Here is a 23,320-nt window from a genome sequence, read left to right on the forward strand (position 1 = left end):
GGGGAGCTGCCCTGAACACTTGTGCCCTTCACATCCTCGGGATGCTGATCACCCCAGGCCCAACACCGAGACAAGCTATAAATACTCCTCCCATCCTTCCCCCATCACTCAATCCCCTGGCACCCCAGCAGTGGCCACAGCCTCTGTGGAGCAGCCCCCAGCCCCAGCTGCTTCCCCCTCCCAGCGGGATGCCCGTGGATGCTCCAAGCCCCAGGGCATCCCAGGGCTCTCCCAGAGGCACCGGCAGATTAGCAGCTCTATTTTCCAAGCTGATCCTCTCCCACCCCCGCCTCCAACTTCATTCAACTTACAAGAATTTAAGAGAACTTGGCAGGACAGGCAGGATCTAAATATAAACCCCGGTGGCCATTTCGTCAAACAAGCCCCGATGAGCAAATGGCCTCTGTACCTGGAATGCGGGTTCATGGAAGTGCCAGGTCAGCAAAGCAGCTGCCTCTGTCCTCCCAGCACAATGGGGATAGCAGAGATGCCATCAGCACGAGTTTTTTCCTACCCTGCTGTGCACTAAAAAAAAAATTGTTCTTGGAACATTATGGAGCAGGGGAGTAAAAATAGATATGCAGGTTCAGCATATGGCTCTCTTCACTCCTTGTGATTGCACCTTGTTTTGCAGAGAATAGAAGGAAAAACAGTTGTGCCACCCTGTTAAACCCTGCTTGCTCAGCAGCTCCTGACAATGACACTTGCCACTTTCCAGGCTTGTTTTAGAAATCCTTCCAGCAACCTGGGTGTCTCTGTGGTGTCAATTAAACCAGAAAAGATCAGTCTTTAACCAGACCAGCCTGGGTGGGAAAGCTCAAATACTTGCTGCAACATCCTCAGCTGAAGCTCAGCTTTGCTCGTCACTGTTGGCAGCAATAAGGAGGCACCACATGGAAATGGAAGCTGGAAGAAAGGTTTGCTTTGCTCCAAGATCTCCTCTCACGAGCCACCCCTGAGCCCCACACCAAGGCTGGTGGGAGGAGGCTACCAGTGCTGCTCACTGAAGGTTTTTTGGCTCAGTGAAGCTCAGTGGGGCTGCTGGGATGCATCAAAAGCCCTGTGGCTGCCCTGCCCATGCCCTGTGTCCATCACAGAGCCTCGTGATGGCCAGCTTGGTCTGGTCCCCAGAGGAGTGGCAGTGGTTGAACAATCCCAGTGCTAATGCTGGTGGAGCCATTTCAGGGATGCAGCCTGGGAGGGGCCGTGCTGGTGCTCACAGCATCTCCCACCCCCTGAGCCACCTCCTGTGGCTTTTTCAGACCCCAGGGGACAGGCAAGTGTGTTTAGGCCAGCTCAGAAGGGGCTGGGTGACAGGCTGTGGCCTCAGGCTCTCCTCTGGTTTCCTTGAAGGAGGCTCCAAGATGGGTCACCACAATGGGACCATTGTGGGGTGTGAGGGCAAACCAGGCAAGGATCCCAGGGAGGCACAGACACCAATCCACAGAGGGTGACAGAGAGGGGCTGGTGTCCCCTCCCAGCCCACAGAGCCCTGCACAGCAGGGATGGTGCCACGGGCTTTTCAATGGACACTTTGCCACATCACAATTTCAGGAGACAACCCAAGAAATCCTTCCTCACCTTGCTCCCTCCTCCCCTCCCCTCTCAGCCACCTCCCTCCACCCCTGGGGAATTTCTGTGCCTTGGTGATCTTTAGCCTTCGCCTCCCTGCAGCTGCAGCAACCTGCAGCAGTTCTGTGGCTGCTCCAGAGCCAGGCTGCTTGTTCAGAGCCCAGCCTGGCCAGAAGCAGCCCCTCTTTAGGGCCTGGATCCTGAAGATTCCAGCAATCCCTGAAAGCCCCTGGCATCTGGGCTCCTAAACACTTTCTGAGCTACAGGATGCCACCAGGAAAAGGCACTGACCCTCACCTGCTCACGTCCTTTAGCATCACTCTAAGCCCCTGGGCTGGAACAGGACAACAAAGAGCTTTTAAATTCACCAAATTACCAGCAAAACCTCGTGGTTTTGTTTTGTTTTTTTTTTTTTCCGGGTAACATTAACTGTTTTTTTTCAGCTTTTTCAGTCAAGCACGTTCCCTCTGCAGCATAGAGAAGGACTTCAATCCTCACTCTCCCAAAAGATCATTTAACAGCAAGCTGGAGGGAGTGGAGAGATGGCAAGGGATTTTAATAGAAGGCAAATTAAGCTCTTTATAAGTCACTTTCAAATTGATTTATATAGCCAAGGCTGCTGCACTGCTCTTTCACAGTGGAAAAGTCACTTAAGAAAACACCTTCAAAAGACCAATCCAACTCTCCTTGAAGCCAGGAGAGACAAATCATGCAAGTCAAAACCGGGGATAAAATGTGCACAAAATCCACAAAGCACTCCAAATCACCATTCAAAGATTGTTCCACAGTCCCCTGAACTCCAGATGCTGGAGCCTAATGGATAATGCTGAGCTATCAAAACATGAATGTATGTGGAGTTTCTTTAGTCTCAGCATTACAACTTCATTTCTCAGCATTAAATGTTCATTTCAAAGCAAGGAATTTTGCTTGGCCTCCCCTGGGACCCCTAAAACCCTGGTGTTTGTATTCCACCCCTGCAGCAGGAGCACAGGGTGGCAGGGAAGTGCTAAAGCCAAATGTTTCCCCCTTTGCAGCGTGCTGGAGAATGTGCAGCGACACCTCTGCTCAAAGGGAACAGCCTTGTTTAGATAAGCCACAGCAAACACGAGGCACAGGCCCTGTAGGAACAGCTTCAGGGGCTGGGAAAAGGTGGAATATCAACTTTCAGTATTTGTGGGTGGAAAAAAAAAAAAATCTGTCCATGGTTTCCATGCAGTTTCAGCCTGAGGCTTTGCATCCCCCAGGGAAATGTCATTCCTTGGCTTGTGACTCACCAAACTGAACTGTCAGATTAAGGAATGGCAAGACAGACATCTTTGGCTACCCAGGCCAAGACTATGTCTCTCCACCATCATCAGAGTAATCTCCCCTTGGAAAAGCACCAGATGAATGTTCCTGCTGCTCAGATGATTCCAGAATGTTCAACTTGTAAACAGCAATGGAAACTGTGCCAGCAAACACCCAAAGGGAAACTGTACCTTTTCAACAGTTGCTGGGCTGAGCCCAGGGGTGACACTGAGCACCTTGCTGTGGGTGGTGTCCCTGGAGACATGGCCCTTTCTCCCTGATCCCACCTGTGCACAAGGCCGGGTTGGTTGGATGGTGTCACTGGCTGTGCAACAGCTGAGGCTGCTCTTGCTCATCCCCACCTCAAGTCCTTGGGAAGTGCTCTGGTGACAGCTGGCAGCCCCAAAGTGCCATGGAAATGACTCCTTCTGCCCCTCACTGGTGTCTGTGCCCACCAAATCCAAAGCAGGCCAATCTCATGTGACAGGGTTAATGAATAATTAAGAAATCATGTAAGGAAAGGGCTCTCAGCTCTCCACCTTTCCATTCCACTGGTGCCTGGCAAGCAGGGCCTCACTGTGCTGCACTGCTCCCCAGAAGAGCACCCATCCAGGAGGGGTGAAAGAACCAACATTCTGAAGATGCAGCAATTTGGGGGCATAAATTCCACATATTACAGTTGAGATAAACGTGTGCAGTGACCCTGCACTCAAACATGTCAGTATCAAAAGGGCAGTGAAGGCCATGGCTCCCTGCTGGATGCTGGAGCTGGGCAGGGGAAGGCACTCTGGGAGTGCTGAGTCTCAAATCCTTTCCAGTGGCCTCAAAGCAAAGCCACTCCCAGACAGATCTTCCATCTGCACCTCTCACCCACCACATGGCACTTCACCAAATCTCCCTGCACCTCTGTAAGTGCTGAAAAACCTGGTCAGCATCTGCTCAGTGTGCAGCAGTGGGAATTCCCCCACACCCCTACCCAAAGCTCAGGGTGGGAGCCTCCTACGACCACACAGCAATTGAAATGCACCAAGAGGAGGTGTTATTCTGGTGAATATTCCAGAAGTTTGCCCCAGTGCCATGCACATGGGTCAGCAGGGATCCCCTGGCACAGCTTCTGCCCAGGCTGTCTCTGTGCCCATCAACCTGCAGCTGGTTCTGCTCACTGCTTTGGCCCAAAGGATCAAACATTGATTATTGTATTTGGAGAAAGAGAAGTGGACTGTAGAAGTGTGAGCTGAAAGTGAATAAACCCCATGCATTCACTCCTTCCCTTTAACAAGGATGGAAGCTGTTCATCAAAACTGGGAGTAAAGCATTAAAAGTGAGTCCCAGGGTGTCCCAGTGCCAGACCTGCAGGAAGCTGTAAAACAGAGGCTCTTTAACATTCCTACAGGAGATTCACAGGCACGAGCTGCACACACCCAGAAATGCTACACTAAAGCCTCACTTTCAGCCCAAAGCACAGAGAAACAGCCAAGTGTGACAGAAGGTGAGAATAAGGCCTGAGATTTTCAAGGCCCCCAACTCCAGCCTGACAGGTTCTGTGCTGTCATAACCACATCCCAAACCTGTTCTCCACCCCTGTGTAACCCCAGTATCAAGTGGAGCTACCTGGGAGGGTGGAAAGAAGGGGCTCCCATGAATCCTGTCTCATTTCAGTCCCTGGAGCAGCGAGATGGGCTCCTGAAAGGCAACAGACTGGAACAACAGCCCCGAGCCTCCAGGGCTCATTAACTCTCCTTGGCCACATCTGTCATTTGCTCCATGATGCATGGAGCAGGAATTTCCACCCTGTCTCCAGGAAAGTCGTCCTGCACCCAGGGCTGCTCAGCCACCACACCAACCTCCCTGTTCACCACAGACACCTGGTGACTTGGATTAAATCATGCCTGAAATCTGAAATGCAAATCAGCTGGGGAAGGCATTAATGGCAGCAATGTCAGGGCTCAGTGCAAACCTTCCCAGGATGAGCTGTCCTGCCCTTGGCTGGGCTGACAATAAAACTGCGACATCACGTGCAAACGAGCTCTAAACTCAAACCAGGTGCTGGGAGCTGCCCCGATGTGTGAGCAGGGATGGTGCTGGGGCAGGAGCAAGGCTGAGCACGGCCAGGACACACAAAACAGCCAGTGCAGCACAGGGCTCCATCCTGCCCTGCATGGAAAACACTGGGATTTGTGCTCTGGTGCCAGTTCCACTCGGGGCAAACACTGTTAAGTAAACAGAGTTGCTGGTACTCATTTCCAGGTGTGTGAACCTTCCTACAGCTCTGGAATCAAGCCAGCAGCACAATAATGAGGGGGTTTCCATGTTTGCTTATTCCCAGCACTGCCCTGGACCCTGCAAAGTGCTGGGAGCTGCACTGACAGGACACAGCTATTGGAGAGCACTGTGGCTGACAGCCAGAAAGCTCCAGAGCCCCTCCTGGCCAGCCACATGGCCTGCTCCCCACGACTGACCCTCACCTTGCCCAACAAGGCCCTTCCCAAAGGTGGAAAGCTCTCCATGAGCAGCTTTTCACCCCATCATGCACTGCCAGGCCAGCTGCTAACCCTGTCCCCACATCCCAGAGGCAGGGCTGGCACAGAGCTGTGAGATCAATTTTGAAAAACACTGAATTCATGCTTGTAAGAGAAACAATTTTGATAGCCCTACAAGCTTCCACTCTCTTTTTGTGGGTTTTTTTAAAAATTTCCTGAATACACCTGACATTTTCAAAAGCTCTAAATATCATGCACACATGTGGGTGAGTTCTGTTTGTGGTAAGCTCCTACCTGGCAAGTGGTTGTAGCTGAACCACCAGTGAGCTTGGGTTAGATGCTGTCACTTCCAGCTGAGAGACACTGAGTTTATTTACATTTGTTAACTTCCAGTCTCCTGATTCTTGAAGAACAGCAGCCTCTGAAATAAATTCTGCTGGCTCCTGTTCACAGGGGGGACCAGGTCAGCACAGAAGAGGCAGGTTTGCTGTCCATGAACCAATACCTGGGAGGACAATAACTACATTTCTCATTTTTTTGCATCCTGGTGTTCTGGAGAGCACAGTCCAAAGAGTAAAATCCATCACTGGAGCAGACTGGCCCAGGAGGGGCAGCTGGGAACATTTCAGGATGTGCTGCAAAGCATCACCTGCACAACAGAGTGGGGATCACACACAGAGCTGTGTAGAGTGTAAACTGTTCTTTATTTTTTTGCTGGTCATTTTTTGGAACACGCCCTGGCTGTTCCACAGTGACTCTGAGGCAAGGAGAACTCAGAACAGAAAATCTGTTGTACAACATACGGGTCTGACATGAGCTAGGCAATTTTTACATCCAGATCATGATTAATTTCTTTTGGGAATTCCATTTCCACGTGAAGCATGGCTGAATGAACACTACTGAAGCACACAAATACCAAGACCACCACCACAAACTGCAGGAATTACACAGCACTTTTATAATACTGAAAATTCTCTCCCACTGGCAGTAAGTGAACATGTCCAAAGGTTTCTTTGTATGGAGAGCAGCTGCAATGAACGATTTCGACATCAAAATCAACTGGAAAACAACAATTTCAGGTGAAGTGTTAAATGAAACCTAACTAGGAAAGGAGTTCTACCACAATCCTGGTTTTGAGCACTGTTGTTTAGCAGTCTCCTTCCTGCCATGCTGCTGACAAAAACCACTCTTCACACCCAGCTTACCACAGCCCAGCTGAAACTTGAGCAGCCTCCAAATGGACAAGGAATGGAAACAGGAGAAAAAGAGAAAATAAATCAAAGGCAACCAATTAATTTTCATCTCTCACATTGTTCTTCCTGCTCAGCTGGGGAAAGGGAACCTTTCCAAGTGAGTTCAGAAATGCTGTGGGTCCCTTCATCCATTCCTGTCAAGTTTTCAGTGAAGAAGGTTGGAAAATGCTGATGACAGGCAATAAAGAAGAATCACTGAAATTCATAAATCTGGAAATTTGGAAGAAAAATATCTGTATGCAAGAATAATGACGAAAATATTTGTCAGCATTTAAATGAACTGAGAGCTCCACACTGGAGGCCTCTTCTGCTCAAAAACTTTATGCAAGTGCACAATTGTAGAAAAACCTTTTGAGAAACACAATGCACAGCACAGCCATGGGAGATGAGAATTATAAATTACTCTGGTTATTCATCGTGGACAACACTCATACCTTCTAAATTTGGGGACAGAAATCTTTTTCTGCCCCTCTCTCCATATTTTAAGTTATGAACTACAGAAACTCAGAAGTAGCAGCATTTCTTGTTATTTTCCAGATGAAAGGTAACAGGCATTCTGTAAACCCCTGTGCTCTCCTTTCTGCAGCCAAAATGTAGTAACAGAGCTCAGCAGAATTGCTGTGAATTGCTTCCATTCATCCTCATTCAAGTATTAACCTCACACACTGGAATTCATCATTCCAAAGTCCACCTATCAGGACAGTCAGTCAGCAGCCAGGCTAGTCAGGATAACACCCAAGGATTAAAAACAATACTGTAGTGATTTCTGCAGCACTGCAGGAATCCCCTGTAAAATTAACACTTTATTTCAGGTATTTTCTCAGTCATATTTTCAAGATGATGCACACAAACCCAACTGCCCCAGGGCAACAGAGCATTACAGTGCATGGTAAGAGACAGCTTTATCAGGGAGAGGAGAGAAGAGCAAAAGCTCAGCAAAGCTTTGCCAGCTTTCTGTCCCCTCACAGATAATCTAAGTATTCAGACTTAAGCATTACTGGTTAGAGTTTAAAATAAAAGTGACTGCAGTAATACTCAACAGTGACCAGTACTACTCAACAATATGCTACAAGAGCAGATAATAAATGAGAAACAATTTCCATAAAATTTCTGATAAATGCACTCCTTAAATTCTAGTGTCTGACAAAAATCCCTGAGTTAATTCCCATCGATGTAAGGTCTCCTGTTTTCCAAAGAAGTTTTGGTTCAGTTCTGACAGAAAATCACCTCCTGATGTACAGCTGTCAGTGCTGACTCAAGGTACACTTTTACAAGGTATATATTTGGTTTTCCACAATAGTGCCAGAGATTTCACAAGCATCTGAATCCCTGCAGTGTAACAAAGCCCATGAGACTCAGCTATCAAAGGGCAGCCACAGGCAGGAAGGCAGCTGCACCTGGTTAGCAGGAGTTTGAATTGGAAAAATAAAGGCAAGTTCACTTTTTAGGCAGCTAATGTCACATCCCGTGGTCACCTTGGTTTTCTGCTGGGTACACATGTGACAGGAGCCACTGCCAGTGCCACAGGAGCTGGGAGCTCCTGGCCAAGTGTGGATGTGCTGTTTCTGGTACTGCCAAATTATTACAGGGCTCACCTGGAGCCAAGAAACCTCTGCTAGAAACTTTGTTATAAAAATAACAGCAGTCGTTTCCAGGGATCCTTTTCTTTGGGATCCTACCAAAATTTCTGAGTTAGTTCCTGCATCACCACATGTTTATATTTCTAAATTACACTCCAAGAAGGATACTTCCAAGCCAAAAGGATTTCAGAAGCAGCACTACCCTGCACCACCTGGGTGCCTTCAGGCCATCCATGAAAAACTGAACAGTAACTCCTGGACCCCGAGAGAGCCAAGTGATCTGTGGGCAGGAGAAATCAGGAACAGAGAAGGTGATTCCAGCTCTGCTATTTGCTGCTCCTCCCCTTTAGACAGGAGAGGATCAAGCAGCTTTTGCTTCCTTAGGGCATGAAATCTCTGAAGAGATAAAGCCACTTTAGGGCCATCAGATCCCACCTGATAGAAGGAAATGCTAAAAACATCCCCATGGTCTCAGGCACTGCTTTCAATCTCCTAAAATGAGGAACTTTTCTTGTGGGTACCCAATACCATTTCCAACAAAGCCAAGATGGTGTTGAGAATTGCATTCACATTCAGGAGGCTAAAAAATAAGGAATTATAAAAGACTACATGGAAGTTCACAGACATCTGAGGTAAAATTAGGGTTCCATAAAAGTCAAATTTCCCTTTGTTTTCTACAGAGGCAGATTTTCTTTTTTTAAGCCCAAATCTTCTATGAAACACAAAAGAACACAAAATATAGAAACACTTTATGAAAGACCTGAAAGATTTGTAAATATGGGAATAAGAGAGAAAAAGAGAAGAGTCTTTCACCTGGTGAGGTACTGAGGTACCTTGAGTACTACTCAAAAGTAGCTATTAACTGAAAAATGTATATTATTAACTGCAAAATGAAAACACCAAAATGAAATGCTACTAAAAGCTATTATGCTTGATGGACAAAATCTGATAATTTAAAAATTACATCAGGATGATTCAAGTGTGCTGACACAGAAAAACTGTATTTTAAAAAACAATTAACAAATATTATCATGGCATGCCCATTAAACTGAGCTAAGGCAATTGGTCTCTGGATCCATCTTAGGATAAATCAGGATAAACACTTGGAATCAACAAGTTCTTAATGTGAACTGGCTGAAATTTTGGAAATTAGTCAAACAACAGGAATCTTCAAGGATTAGGACAAGGTGCACTATCCTATGTGCACATATCACAACATGCACAAAAAGACTGATGTCATGTCTATTCACCTCATTGTTTTGAAAGGACAAGTTATTTCAAGTTTCTGTTTTGTTCACCATGTGCCCTAAACCATTTTTGCATTGCAGAAATTCTTGAGACCTTTTTACCTGTCCTCATTACATCATCAAAAACTCTTATTTTAGAATGGCAAAGATGAATTGTCCAGTAACTGAAGAGTGACTCAAGATTAAAGGAGGACCATCAGTAATGGAGCTGAAAAGAGCATTATTTCCTCCTTGGCAGCTTTGGTCAGTGCTCCTTTAGGATGTCCAGCACTCACTGCAGCAGTGTTGGCACGTCTCTGCTTCTTGCTGTCCTCCTGGAGCTCAGCTGAGTGTCAATAGTTCTTATTGATCAACCCAATTGAAAATTATCAGAACCAAACTGAGAAGACCAACACAAATGCCAAAAATGACCAAGGCACATGCCTGTGAAGAAAGAAAAGCAAAAGTTACTGTTATGAAAGTCCACAAGATCAGGTACAAACAGTGTCTTTAAAATTATCTGTAATGTTTCAAATTACTCAGTCTTCAAACACAAAGAATCTGCTTAGTGGGAAACTAAACCAAGCCTGGGATAGTTTCCCTGGGAACTCCTGGAGCAGCCTGGTTTCCCTGCTCACACCATCCAGCTGCACAAAGAACAATCTGCCCTTTACAACTCTAAACAAATGGAGAAACTGATTCATATTTTACTCAAAATACAATTAAAATGACAATAGATTTTTTACATTTTTGAATAGCCAGATGATGATAAAACCACAGTTCAAGAGGCTGCAGCTTGCTGATTTATACAGGCCCCCAAATCTGCTGGACCTAGTCATGACTTTAGGTGGTCAGAGGGCATCATTATTAGATTTTCTTTCAGATTCCCTGTTTTGTCAATAGAAGAGCAGCCCCATGAATCATAAGAATAGCAGAAAAACTCTGTATAAACATTTTGTTAGCATTTTGGCCACTCTGCTGAGCAGTGGTTAAATGAAGACAGACAGTTACAGTGCAAAAAGCAGGCTCCTGCACAAATTCCAGCCCAGAACTTAACCTACTACAACAAAAGAGAAACCACAAAGAGGAGGGAAAAAAAAACCAAACAAAAAGGAAGAGAACAAAAAAAAGAGATGTTTTTGCAAAGTTTTTTCTAGAAAACAAGCACAAAAACTGTTCCACTTAAATGCAGTTTAGCTTTGTCCCAAGTGCCCAGACACCAGAGTAACAGGTAAAAACTGAGCAGAAGCTGGATTAAAAGTCAACATCTGAAAACTATAGGGAAAAGCACATAATCAGATCAATGGTCCAGTACACAGACACACTGCTTGCCAAAAAACTCTGGTGAAGAAGGAGTTTCAGAAAGACCAGAGCTACCAGGAAGGATGAAAGAAACTGCTCAGAGATTTTGTGAGCTGCGATGAAAACGAGAGCTTTGCCCCTCGGATTGTGCTCCACTGTGTATTAAAATGCATTTAAAATGAGCCTCTTTAAACATTATTAGTGCAGATGAGAAAACAGAAAACATACCCCAAGTTTCTGTGGTGAAATAAAGTCCTCTCTGTTAAGTTTAAGATAAAATAGTCCAGGATATACAAAAAGCAAACATGTTGATGTGGTTGAACCTTTCAAAAACAGAAAGTAAGATTTTGTTTACAGAAGAGTGAAGTACATTGCAGAACCATATACTGAATTTTCTGAAGTTAAAATAAAAACCAACCACCACAAGAACTTACCAACTACTCCAAATACATTTTTTATGTCTGGCACATACATTGCAAACAGAACAACAACTGTATTCAGTGTTAAGGTGACGAGGATATGGCAAATCCACGACCCAGGAAGATTTGAGAAAAACACCATCAACACAGCTTTCCTTGCCTACACAATAAAAGACAAACACTGTGTGGGTAAATACACACATACACACACATATTTTTTTGATCTTATCTCAATTCCATAACTTTAAGAATTACATAATTCCAGATGTGAAAGAACATTTTAAAAATCAAAATGCCAGAAGAGTAGTAATAGATTCATGCTTTGTCTCTCTGTGGTGTAGAATGTAATTTATTACTGTATTAAAGCAAGATTTATCACTTGACCATTAGTCTTAAGAAATGTCTGGCCCCTCCCTGTTTTGGAGGGACAAAAGAAGGCCTGGGAGATAGTAATTTGTCTCTTTGAAAATGCCTGGTAGCAAATGTCAGCACCTTGCCAACTGATGCATAATCTATACAGTGCTTCCATACAGAGAGTTTTGCCTGCACAGTTTTTGGTCCCAAAAGAATGAATTTTCAATTCTACCACAGTATTGATAAGCTAAACTAGGGGGTTTTTTTTGGTGAAATAGGTCTGTATGTGTTTTTAATTTACAATTAAATTGAGTTTCAAGTACAAGTGTGTTTGTGTGTGGGTGCGTGCATGTAGAAAGGAAAAACCAAGTCAGCAAAACTCAATTTAAGAGAAAAAAAAATCAAACTAAATAAACTTTAGAAGTTCTGAATTCTCTAAATTAAAAACAATGCTGTGGGCTAGTTTTAATCTGAAATCTGTCTCAAGAGCACAAATTAGCTTAGTGGTTAGTTGTTATTTTGGAGCTTTCATGGAACATATGCAAATATGTGGTCTTTGATCAATCACTTGACAAGTGAATAAGATACACAAGACTAGATGTGACTCAAGAATTGCAGTCTGCAAAACATTAGTGACCAGTGCTCAGTGCCAGCTCCAGAGCTCTCAGGAATACTCACTGGGAAATGGATTAGAGGGACTGTCAGGAGCACAGCAAACAGAATGGCTGCCCTCACAGTCATGATGATGGTGTCGTGGGGCAGGTACCTGGAGTAACCCTGCAGCAGCTCAGAGTCCACTTTGTCTGCAAACAAGACAAATTAGTTGCTTTGTTAATCACTGGAGAGCTAAGGTAATTAGCAAGGTATATTAAGGTGACATGGAACCATCTGCTTGGGGGATGCAGATACACTCTGGCATTACTGACACACTAGGAGGCAAAATCTTCAGGGAAATTAAAAATTTCAGGAGGCAATGCCAGGCAGAGCCTCTGCTGAAGCCAAAGATGCCTAAAGAGAAAACACAAATGTGAAGGAGACAGCATAAAAAAAAAGAAGAAATTTAAACAGCAAAAGTCAGAGCACTGAGAGTGGTCTGCTATCCTGATTTTTTTCCCTTTTTTTTAATCTTAACTCTGCTTTTTTGGACTTCATAATAGACTGGAATTTTCAAAGTCCAGTCACCCTGTGAAGTTTCAAATTCACAGAAAACAGAAGAAACACTCTGAACCACAGAGAGATGAAACATGCCTCATTTCAAAGAGGGAACTGTTCTTTTGTTTCCAATTTAAAATAAAATGTTTTACATTTTCTCAGACTGGTATTTTAGGAACAGGGAACAGACTTTCTCTGTTTAAAGAAATAAGTTAATTAAACAAGACAACCAAAAAGTGAAAAGAAGAAGAAGCTTGCAAGGGGAAAAAAACAAACCAAACAAACAAAACAACTCTCTTACAGACATCCACTCCTGGTTCCAGCATTTCAGGCTCCTGAGTCTCAGAGTTACTAAAGGAAATGAAGCCTGCAGGAAACCCAAACCATTCCCAGTGAAACAGACTGAGAGGCTACAGTCAAGACAGGGTCTGGTCCCAAAGAAATCATGGCAGTAAAGGTAACAGGAACTGGGATGGCTTCCAAGACCATTTTTTTCCCCTCTTTTTTTCCTCTCCTTCTTATTAAGATTTCATCTGGACAGCTGCCCTGCACTGCCTACTGAACCTCTCTGAGTTGCACTTAAATTTATATTTTCCAACAAACCTCATGGAGACAGTCAGCAAACAGCAAGAGTGGCCAACAGGCTATTAGGGCCTTCAAGCCTCCCCATATAATTTTTCTAAGGTTTCTGGATATCTAGGGAATATTGTCAGACATGCTTATACTTGGGGGTAAAAGGTACAGAAGTGCCTAACAATCTGGAATTATTAGATGCTGAAAGCCAATATTCTTGGTGCTGTGATGGACTTTTAAAAAAAGCCATTGTGTAGATAAGGGGTCTGAAATCTTTCTGAAGTACAAGGAATGCCAGACAGAAGTCATCCATGTTTAAGCTCTACTGAAAATCAGTACCCAGAAGTATTTAGAAGTCCAAATGTAGAGTAATTAAATTGGTATTGCAGCACACTGCCACCTAAACTCTACAGTAAATGAAAATGTCTGTAGAATTTGGTAGGGCAAGTGTGATACCCCACCCATTCTTCTGATTGGTAATAAAAAGGTACAGTTACTTCATCAAACATCAACGACATTTCTAAGAAATGTGCACTTCTTGGTTCAGTTAATGTATCAAACAAACACATTTCTGGCTCAGGAACCAGAAGCATGTGCTGGAAAACCCAGCTCACAGCTTATCCTCTTGAATTTTTAAAATCTGAGGGTTCAAGTGTATTAATGCCTGAAGCATTCCAGGCAGGAGACATTTATCTTTTATCATTAACTTTTGTTCTAAGGGATACCTGAAGAATACACTTACCATAAAACGTCAGGTACCCAAAGAGAGCAGACAAAAAGTAAATTAGGAAACTCAGACCAATTCCTGTGACAGTTACATTCTGCATTCTCCTTTTGGATGGACTAAAATGGAGAAAGAAAAGGAAATCAGTGTTGTTTTCTCAGTATTGGGGATGATTAAACACAGCACAATCTGTACACCACCTTGCCTTTCATAATGAAGTATTGGCCTAATTTAAGGCCACTGAGGATTTGCTGAGGTCTGTGCTGTCACTGATATTTAGGGGGTTTCAAAGTATTTTTAATCTGGTTATTAAAAGGACACAATTAACACTGTCCCCATCTTGTATGGAATTTAGACTTCCCAGTGTCTCTTTTAAATGAAAATTGGGATTTACCAGGATGACACCTGTTCAGAGCCAGGAACAGAATCTGTGTCAAAAACCCTCACTGGATCAGATATGGCCAAATGCAGATTCAGTTACAGCCACAAATACTGACTATTTAAGTACCTTAGCAAATGACCTTTTTTTCTCCTGATTGTCCAGGGCAGGACAATATCCTGACACTTATGATGGAAACCACATTTGCTACTTTTCACCCCTCTAAGAGAGAAAAAGCCAGTACAGACTAAAACCATACATTTCCCAAAACCATGAAAGCTCCTTATTCTGCAGTGAATTCTGCACTAACCTAAAAATAAAAATTACTCATTAATTTAAGAAAAAGCATTTAGGGATTAATTTAGGGAAAGTATTACCAAAAAGGTTATAATTCTATTTTAATATTGCATGTGTTCATACATCACCTTTGGAGCTCACAATAGATTGGCAAGACTGAGGTATGGCAGAGAAAAGAGAATGCCATAGTTGGTATTGCATAAGCACTCTGAAACAGAAAGAAAACATCTTGTAAGTTGTTTGCTATTACTGCTAGTTGGAAAAAATATCTGTATGAGCTCAGAATTCAGTTCAAGTGTTGGAAGTCAGTGGAAATATTTCCAGATGAATGCTTTGAGATAAATCTCCACAAGACAGAAATGGGGTCTCTAATCAGTCCACAAAAATTCAACCTTTTCGACTCATGTCAGTTCAAGTGGACATAGCTCAGTTTCATCATCAGGAGAAGTCATGCTGCCCATAAGCCAAAGACTGGAAGATTCTTTTTTGACTATACTAAAGCCAAGTACTTATGTAGAAAGAGCAAGATGTGTCCCAGAGCCAGTGTATCATCTGTGAAATTCTCTAAGCATTTTTCCAAATTCTAATATCCATGGCTACCTGTCAAATTACTGATTCCTTCACCCTGATCTCACTATTTTATTACTCCTTTAGAAAAATTTGGATAAAACTTAAAATATAACAGAAAATATTAACAGGAAATATAACATTCTTTGGCATCTAAAGCTTTAAGACAGTTATGTAATTAAAGATGCAACCACACAATTGGTGGAGTATTATTCCAAAAATTTGTAATAAGAGAGATGAATCATCTAGAACAGCTTACTGCAATTGCCAAGTAGAAATAGCTGAACTGTAACAAACACTTTTGTGCTGAAATAATCAGGCCCATACTGGTAAAGATATGCCACCTTCTACTGATAAAGGTAATTTTAAAAAAGAAGAAGAGATGAGTCCCAAGATTCTTCCAAGCACAAAAGGCCAGAATCTCACATTAGATGTTTCTGGCCAAAGCACAATTTCTTCTTTGATCTACAGACATTTGTCTGATGTTTGCATTGCCCAAGCTTTTTTTTTCCTTCCCTTTTTCTTGGGAGGGTAGGGTGGACTTTTGTTTTTTCAGAGAAATGCAGCCACATCCCTCCTAGATCTCACTACAGGGCTATCCCAGATTTACTTTTCTCCCTTCCTCTTCACCCCCCAGAGACCAGGGCTCTACATGGCACTTCCTCTCCTGCAAGCCTTGATGGGTGGTTACATGATTTAAATACAAAGTTAATTAACAAATACCAGAGCTGGCACCCAATGAGATGCACAAGTCTGCAACAGGCCTGAAGGAACAGCTTCAGGTAAGGAAAAACTAAGGTTAGCTTCAGGAAAGCTGCTCTACCCTGCCAGGAACTAAGAGCACACAGCCAAGGAGCACCAACTGCCAGCTGAGGGCTTGATCTGATTGCATGATGAGGCTGGCCACTGCTTCATCTGTTATACTTTCTTTTTTGGTCATATTTCCAAAATATTTTCATAAATGCTAACTTGGACAATCAGCCTTCATATATTAAAAAAAAAAAGTAAGACTGGATAGCACTTGGCAGCAGGTACAGAAAATATTTCAGCAGCCCATAACGAGTTTTACACAAGGACAGCTTACCCTGGGTAAGGTTTAAACACCAATTTTTAAAAAAACACCACCCCCCTTTAAGTTTGTGTATTGTTAATAGAGATTACCTCTTTTGAAAGATGAAAGAGCATTGCTTTACAATCCCCAGTAGAATTTGAAACCTGTAAAACATAAATGCAAAAAAAAAAAAAGGCATAATGAAAGAATAAGCCCAAACCACAGACATGAAACTTTTCAGATTCTGTGATGATTAATAAAAGAAGGAATTTAAATTGCAAGCCATTCTGAAAGTGTTAATGTAAAAAAAGCATTACAGTTTACTAGTAAAATTAGAACTTCAAACCAGCATGCAGTTTACCTGTGAAGTCTCTATGGCACTACTCAGAGGCAGAGGACAAGGGATCGACCATTTTTTAATCATAACCTGCAGAGACAGCGTATTTCATGTATGAATGATATCCTACAAAAATCAGTTTTCAATTTAGAAACACACAGCTGAAGTAGCAGCCTGGTGGAACACCCAGCAGGGAGCTACACCCCCAGTAAATCAGCCTGGCAGCCAGAAGGAGACTCAGAACAGCCTGTCAGTGCCATTCCACCCAGCTGCTCGCTGGCACAGCTGGCAGCCTCATGGCCCAGGGATCTGGGGCACTGCAATGGGCTCTGACATGAGCTGAAATGCAGGCAGCACTCCCAGGCAGCCTCCCTGGGCTGCACAGCAAGGGCCTCCTGGGCAGGACTGCTGCTGGGCCAGCGAGCCCAGCCTCGCGCCCGCAGCACACCAGCCCGCAACAGAGATAGAGCAGAGCCCAGGGCTAATCTTGAAAGGCAGAAACATATGGTTTGGACTAGAAAGCAAAGGAAAAACAATAAATGCAATTATTGTCCCTGAATGTCATTGGGCCTTCAGCTACACCCTGCTGGTTTAGGGACTGCCAAGTAACAGGGCTGAAAATCAAAGGGAAATTAAAGTAAGAAATGTTACCTCCTTTTTCAGGAGCCCGGTTTAAAATGATAGTTGCATTGCTCTCCTCACCCCAATTAATTTCCTATTGTAGTTGCCTGGCTTTAGAGGTTATAATTCTTTTGAAGCCTAGAGCAAATCATTAAAAACTTAATTAAAGACTCAGATTCACAAGAAGAATAACATGCAAGGGAGCTCTTCTCCTGGCTCAGAGAGCTGTGCCTTGCATGCTGCCACGCGGTGTTCCCCAGAGGATTAGATGCTCCCTCTTGTCACCAGTGCCAGGAGAGGCAAACAAATGTCACCTCTGGCCAAAATGTGGGGAAAGAAAACTGTGGGTGCACAGCAGGCTGAGGGCAATGTGGCAGGAACACGTTTATGGAACCAGGTGGGAGCCTGCTCAGCAGCAGCCTGCAAACACCAAACACTAAAATTTAACTTGGGTCAGGCTGTATGTAAAGGCACCCAAAGAGGGGAAGGCTTTGAAGGCTCCAAAGTAGTCAGCTTTGTAGGAACTCCTCCACTCCAGTCTAAAAGCTGGAACAGGCACTGGGAAGGGGCATGGAGCTGAAGGGCAAGGTTTGGGGAAAGTAAAATGTGCCTGGAAGTGGTGAGGGGAAGTTTTCCTGCAAGCCAGAGAGCAAAGATTTATATAAACATTGCAGAGGGAGGACCAGACAAGCCAAACCTAAAAGGCTGGAGAACATTTTGCTAAAATAAATGTGATACAGATTAAAAACAGACTGAAGTGGAAATAAGACAAAATAAAATGTACTAGGTGCATTTTAAAAAAATCTCTATTTCTATCTGACCACTTGCTTAATTATTTAAATGTATTTGGGTTTCCAATTGTAGTCCAGTGAGTTTCCCCAACAGGAAAGGATTTTTAAGCTGGCAGCACAGCCCAGTTAGCTGAGCAGTCATGCAGGCACCACAACCCTCCTCTAGAACTTTAAGCCTATTTCATATAAACATTCTTTTGAGTATAAAAAATGTTTGGTTTTAAGAGAAAAAAACTTAAAAATCAAGAGAGATTCTACTGGAAAAAGGGTATTTTAAGCCCACAACAGACACATTGTTAAAGAATAAAGTTAGAGAATCAAAGTGTTCTAATATTCTCAGTGATTTTTTGTATCCTGCAGAGGGAAAACAGGAATCCCTTTATTCCAGCAGTACTGACAGCACTGGGCAAAGGGGCTGTCTGTGCATAACATCATTCACTGCATAAGGCAGGTTCCCAATCTGCAACAAGTTTTGTTCTGGGAACACAAACAAGAGATTTAGACAAACACCATCAGCAATCATTAACACCTTTGCTAACAAGCTACCAATAATGCTGTCTCCACACACACCAAAAATACAAGTGTGTCTTTATGCTTTACCAATACATACAGCAAGAGGGGAGGCAATAACAAAAAAAAAAAAAAATTCAACAATCACAATTTTTTTCCCCTGAGGATTCAAGTCAGGGAAGTATTCAACAACTGAGCAACAGAAGTGCTCAGGACCTCACAGAATTTGCTTTTGAATTAATAGTTACACATACTTGTTTTTCTCCTAGATCAACTCATCACAATGTTTGCCATATTTTTGCAAGTAAAGCCTAGAACCAGTTTTTTGGCTTTAAAGGAAGAGATACTGAGGCACAGAGAGGACATTTGAGACCCAGAACAAAGAAGTCTCCAGCCCTTTGCTCAGTGCACTCCCTGACCAGACTGACCAGCATGTCTCTTTTCTGCAGGCTGCAGTAAAATTGTGCCTTGCTGGCAAAAAGCTGAACAGATGGTGTGCACTTGAAAAGGCACAGAATTACTGTATATGCAAAATATAATTATATCACTTCCATATGACTAACACAGTTCTCTTCTGGAACAAATTAAAACATATCTGCCACACAGAAATTAACAGTGTGCAAACTAAAACACCATTTCAACAGCACGTATCACCCACTTCAAAGCAATTAGATATGAAAACTAAACCACATTTAATGCCTTTGACTCTCAGGGCCTGGACAAGTCAGAGGGAATATTCTGTCAAGAGTATTGCTTTTCTGGAAATATCCATAATGGCTTTTAAAAATTTTGACCTCAGCTAGATTTACTGTGGCTGCTGCTTTGCCATTTAACAAGAAAAAGTAAGCACACAAACTTTACCATTTCATTAAAAATCCAGCAGTCTGTACTCCTTTTAGCACTTTGTAGCCACATTTTTGATAGAGAATCACAAACTAAATTCTAGTTTAACTCATCCCAGCTTGGCATGGCTGCACACAATTCTTACTTACACATTTGCTTTTTCAGGGACTGAAGCTGTTTTCAAATGCATCCACCCATTACAACAGCTTTCCTCAGAGATCCATACACATTCCCTTTGAAATCCAGGAGCTGAACTGGTTTCAAAACCCTTGCAACTTGCTTCAGCCAAAGGCCTGTGTCAGCATTATAGTCAGTGCTTTTTCTTACCTTTTTTTTTTCCCAGTTTTTTTTTTTTTCTTTTAAAGATAAATTTTAGGAGAGAGGTCAAAAGTTAAGGTAATTTATAAATATTACCAATGAATTTCCATTAAGTCTGGAGAGGCTGTGGCTGCTTCTCAATATTCAGCTTAAGAAGAATACTTCCCAAGGTCCTACAAACACTGCAGCTCTCCAGGGATACCCTAGGGAGATGTTTTGACAGCTTTGAAGTTTGGTTTTATCACATGGTTCAGTTCCTAATGGATTGCCTTGGTCTCCTGGATGGCATGTTTGTTCAACTTGCCTTCAACTCTGTTTATCCCTTTGTAAAACAGGTATTAAATGCAAGTCAATGCAAGCCAGAATGACAGGGCAGAGGGGGAATATTTTTGCCAGGCTCCCAAATGAGATTCAAATAGATGACAGAGTGAGAGTTGCTCAGTTGTACCACGTATTACACATGTGCATTAACACACTTTTTCCCTTTAAAAAGAAAAAAAAAAGTGCAACTTAAAGGCACAATTTCTCTCTTAGATCTGCCTAGCAGGTCTCACTTTTGATATCTGGAAACATCTACCTCACAGGGGCCTTGAGAGGGTGAACATCAGGGTCAAAAACCCCCATATGGCTCAGAGAAAAGAAATTTTCCTTTCAGCTGGAAAGGAGAATAAGGTCATTGACGTATTAATGAATCTTGTAAACTGCCTTAATGAAGTTCTAGTTTTCTTTGCCTTTTTCTGAACTCTGTCACTCCATTATACATGTAAATTTAATTTATTTTGGAGTATATTAAATTTTCTGCTGTACTAGTTGCAGTTAAGTAATAGTTAGAAGTTAAGAAAACAGAATTCCATTCCTCTGCTAGTAGGGAAACAAAAATATATGTGCCAGCTCCCTTTGCTGCACCATCAGAAAAAAAAAAAAAAAAAAGAATTGTTATATTTACCAGCCCAAAATATAATTATTTTAACTCTTTTCACATGCTTGGAAGTTCATACACATTTCCCAGCCTTAGCAAACAAATGTAATCTGTCCAATCAAGCACATACTGAACCTGAAGAAAATTCTAAATTTCACATAAAAAATTAAGGGGGAGAGGAAGACAATTAATTTCAAAACAGGCTTGTGAAAACATTCAAACAATAAGGAAAAAAGAAAGAAGCTGTGCAGAGATTTTTTAACTTACCACAAGAGTAAAGTACACCGTAAAGAAAAATGATAAACTACTTGTGTAGCCAAGAAAGCCTGTAAAATAACAGTAAAAATAAAAGAGAATTTATAAGGAAAGTGATCCTAATGTACAGCTAAAGCTTTACATTTTAGGCATGTTTTCTATTACAGTGCTTGGTATCTGGGGCTTAGGACTCAGAATAACAACATTCCAACTGCCTGTCACAGATCATTTATGTAGTTTTGTAGGGCAGAATTAGAACTGGCTTACCACTAATGGCATGCTGTAAGTAAATGCAGCTCTTTAATGTTCTGCTGTAAAGATTTTATTTTAGTATTGCAGACAAAATACTACTGCAACCCAAGTAATAGGTTAACTAGGCAGGGCTGGAAGGCAGAACACACTACAACAACTGAAGTAATCACCACCACCAGCAGCCCCCTGCCAGTTTAAATAAATAAATAACCCATTAAGGTTTTAAAGTCTTCAACTGTAATTGCTGCTAAAGTAGAATAATATTCGCTTCTCTCCTTTAATTACTCACCAATTTTAGGAAGAAGGGCAAGAGGAAAAACAATGCAGACTGAAGTAAGCAGCAGCAGCAGTCTCCCATCGAGGTACCAAGACCTGTTGGAAAACTGATTTAGGATTGATACAAAGCTCAGGAGTCCTAAAAATAAGTTTAACTTAGAACTGTGCTCTTAGACAAAGCAACCACTAGGACAAGAAAAAATAATTTCCTGTCTCACATGCTATTTACATGAATTTGTACTGCTAGTTTCTACACTGATATAAAACAGAGCTCCCAGATTATGAGGAAGGACAGCATCATTCTGTAAGAAACCAGCACTGCAAGCAATGCTCCTCAGGCAAGTGTCTGCATGGATCAAGGGTGTGATGTGTGCCAATTAATAATTCTCATCAGCACAATATGCAATTCCCTGCCTTGATTCACTGCAATGGTCAGAGGGAAGGGTATTTGAGACTCTACAGATTCCAGCAGAAGCACTTACACAGCACAGGGTGTGTCTAAAAGTGGATTACAATGAGCTGCACATTTACACACCTGAAGAAACAGCAGCATCAATTCCCACTCACTGCTGAGCTTCCGTTCCTTGCACACATCCATGAAAATGTAAAGGACAGAGGGGATAAAAATCATGCTGATAAAATCTGGTAGAATGTTTATACGTAAAACCACACATATTAAAAAAGCATTGCAGAGGCACATTAAGTCCTCAAACATTTAAAATCTATGTGAAGCATCAAAATCCCATCTCTGAAGTGAGGAAAGCACAGATGGGTAAGTTGTTAAGTAACAGAAACATTTTGAGGGTGGCTGCCCTGACCTGGCAATAACCATATCCTGGACTGATAAACATCTTGCACATCAGCCTCCAACTTTACCACCTATAAACACCTTGACTTTTGACCTTCCAGTTTATTTAGTCCAGGATATGGTTAGCACCTAATAAACAGGCAGCACCTCAAATTATCATGAGGGAAGTACCACAACACCTGTGGTAAAGAAGAATTATCATACAGGTATATTAACTACTGCTGTACATCATGGACAGCCACTTGAGTGCCTTGAAAACTCTTTTCTTGATTGAAAAGAAAATGTAAGTGAACTGAGAAATTTCAAGTTTGAGGGCATGTTCACTGTATCAAACCCAAAGCAACCATTAGCTGACAATGTCTGTATTAAAAATGAGTCAAAATACATCATTCTTCAAAGTGTATTATTAGTTCTGTCTGATACTGCTACAGTGAAGAAGCAACTTTGCCAAAATCAGCTCCTTGCTGTAGCAATTATTCTTCATGTTGTTATTATTTACCATTTTTAAACATTTTCTTTCTTTCCAGTCTGGTGGATGTTCAGATTAGGAGGAACAGCATCATGGCAGAGAACATAAGGATCATGCACAATGTGGGACCTTAGTTTGCATCTCCTGATTTCAAACCCACAGCTGCTACTGAGGTTCCCAAGCTCAGCAGAAGAGACAGAAAATTGTTTTGGTTACTTTATGGTAAATGAAGAAACATTTTGGAGGAGGAGGGGAACAGAGAGGAAAACAGCAGTGAGGAAATGAAGGAGAAAAAGTAATTTTGTACACTGCTTCATTCTGGAATACCAATTCTTATACTTAAAAAGACCTCAGAAAAGTCCATGGTGGGCTGGTTATTGGAAAATGTCTCCATTTTCTCCTCAAAGTACTGATGTAAAAATACACTTACTTTCCAAAGGCAGAATAAATGTTTTGATAGTGCCTTTAAAATCAATCTGATCTGTAAATTTAATCCTATGTGATAAAAGCATTCAAAATATGAAATACAGAATATAAATCCTTGACTCTGCTGAAAAAGCTTTGGCGTGCAGATGTTTCTCCTGCCTCCCCCAAACTTTAACTAAAAGCAGACATTTATAAATTGCTTTAATTTCATTCCTGAATTCAACAGAACAAGATATTCATATGTTCTAAATTAGGATCTTACTCTCAGTTCATATCAAT

The 23,320-nt window shown here is 42.3% G+C and overlaps 1 protein-coding gene across 2 annotated transcripts in view; it reads right to left on the reverse strand.

Moving 5' to 3' along the window:
• Positions 1 to 6,024: 6,024 nt before the first annotated feature.
• Positions 6,025 to 23,320, reverse strand: part of SLC38A6 (solute carrier family 38 member 6) — a 37,303-nt gene continuing 20,007 nt past the window's right edge. For both annotated transcript variants that reach the window (XM_064422957.1, XM_064422958.1), the window contains exons 7-16: positions 21,352 to 21,434; positions 20,823 to 20,881; positions 16,578 to 16,643; positions 16,327 to 16,380; positions 14,727 to 14,806; positions 13,941 to 14,041; positions 12,152 to 12,276; positions 11,135 to 11,279; positions 10,929 to 11,023; positions 6,025 to 9,842 (exon numbers count right to left, since the gene is read on the reverse strand). In XM_064422957.1, the coding sequence (XP_064279027.1) occupies positions 9,762 to 9,842; positions 10,929 to 11,023; positions 11,135 to 11,279; positions 12,152 to 12,276; positions 13,941 to 14,041; positions 14,727 to 14,806; positions 16,327 to 16,380; positions 16,578 to 16,643; positions 20,823 to 20,881; positions 21,352 to 21,434 (889 nt within the window). In that variant the 3' untranslated portion in view covers positions 6,025 to 9,761. The remainder of the gene's footprint in view (positions 9,843 to 10,928; positions 11,024 to 11,134; positions 11,280 to 12,151; positions 12,277 to 13,940; positions 14,042 to 14,726; positions 14,807 to 16,326; positions 16,381 to 16,577; positions 16,644 to 20,822; positions 20,882 to 21,351; positions 21,435 to 23,320) is intronic.

The sequence above is a fragment of the Passer domesticus genome, chromosome 6 (genome assembly GCF_036417665.1).
Source record: "Passer domesticus isolate bPasDom1 chromosome 6, bPasDom1.hap1, whole genome shotgun sequence".
NCBI lineage: Eukaryota > Metazoa > Chordata > Aves > Passeriformes > Passeridae > Passer > Passer domesticus.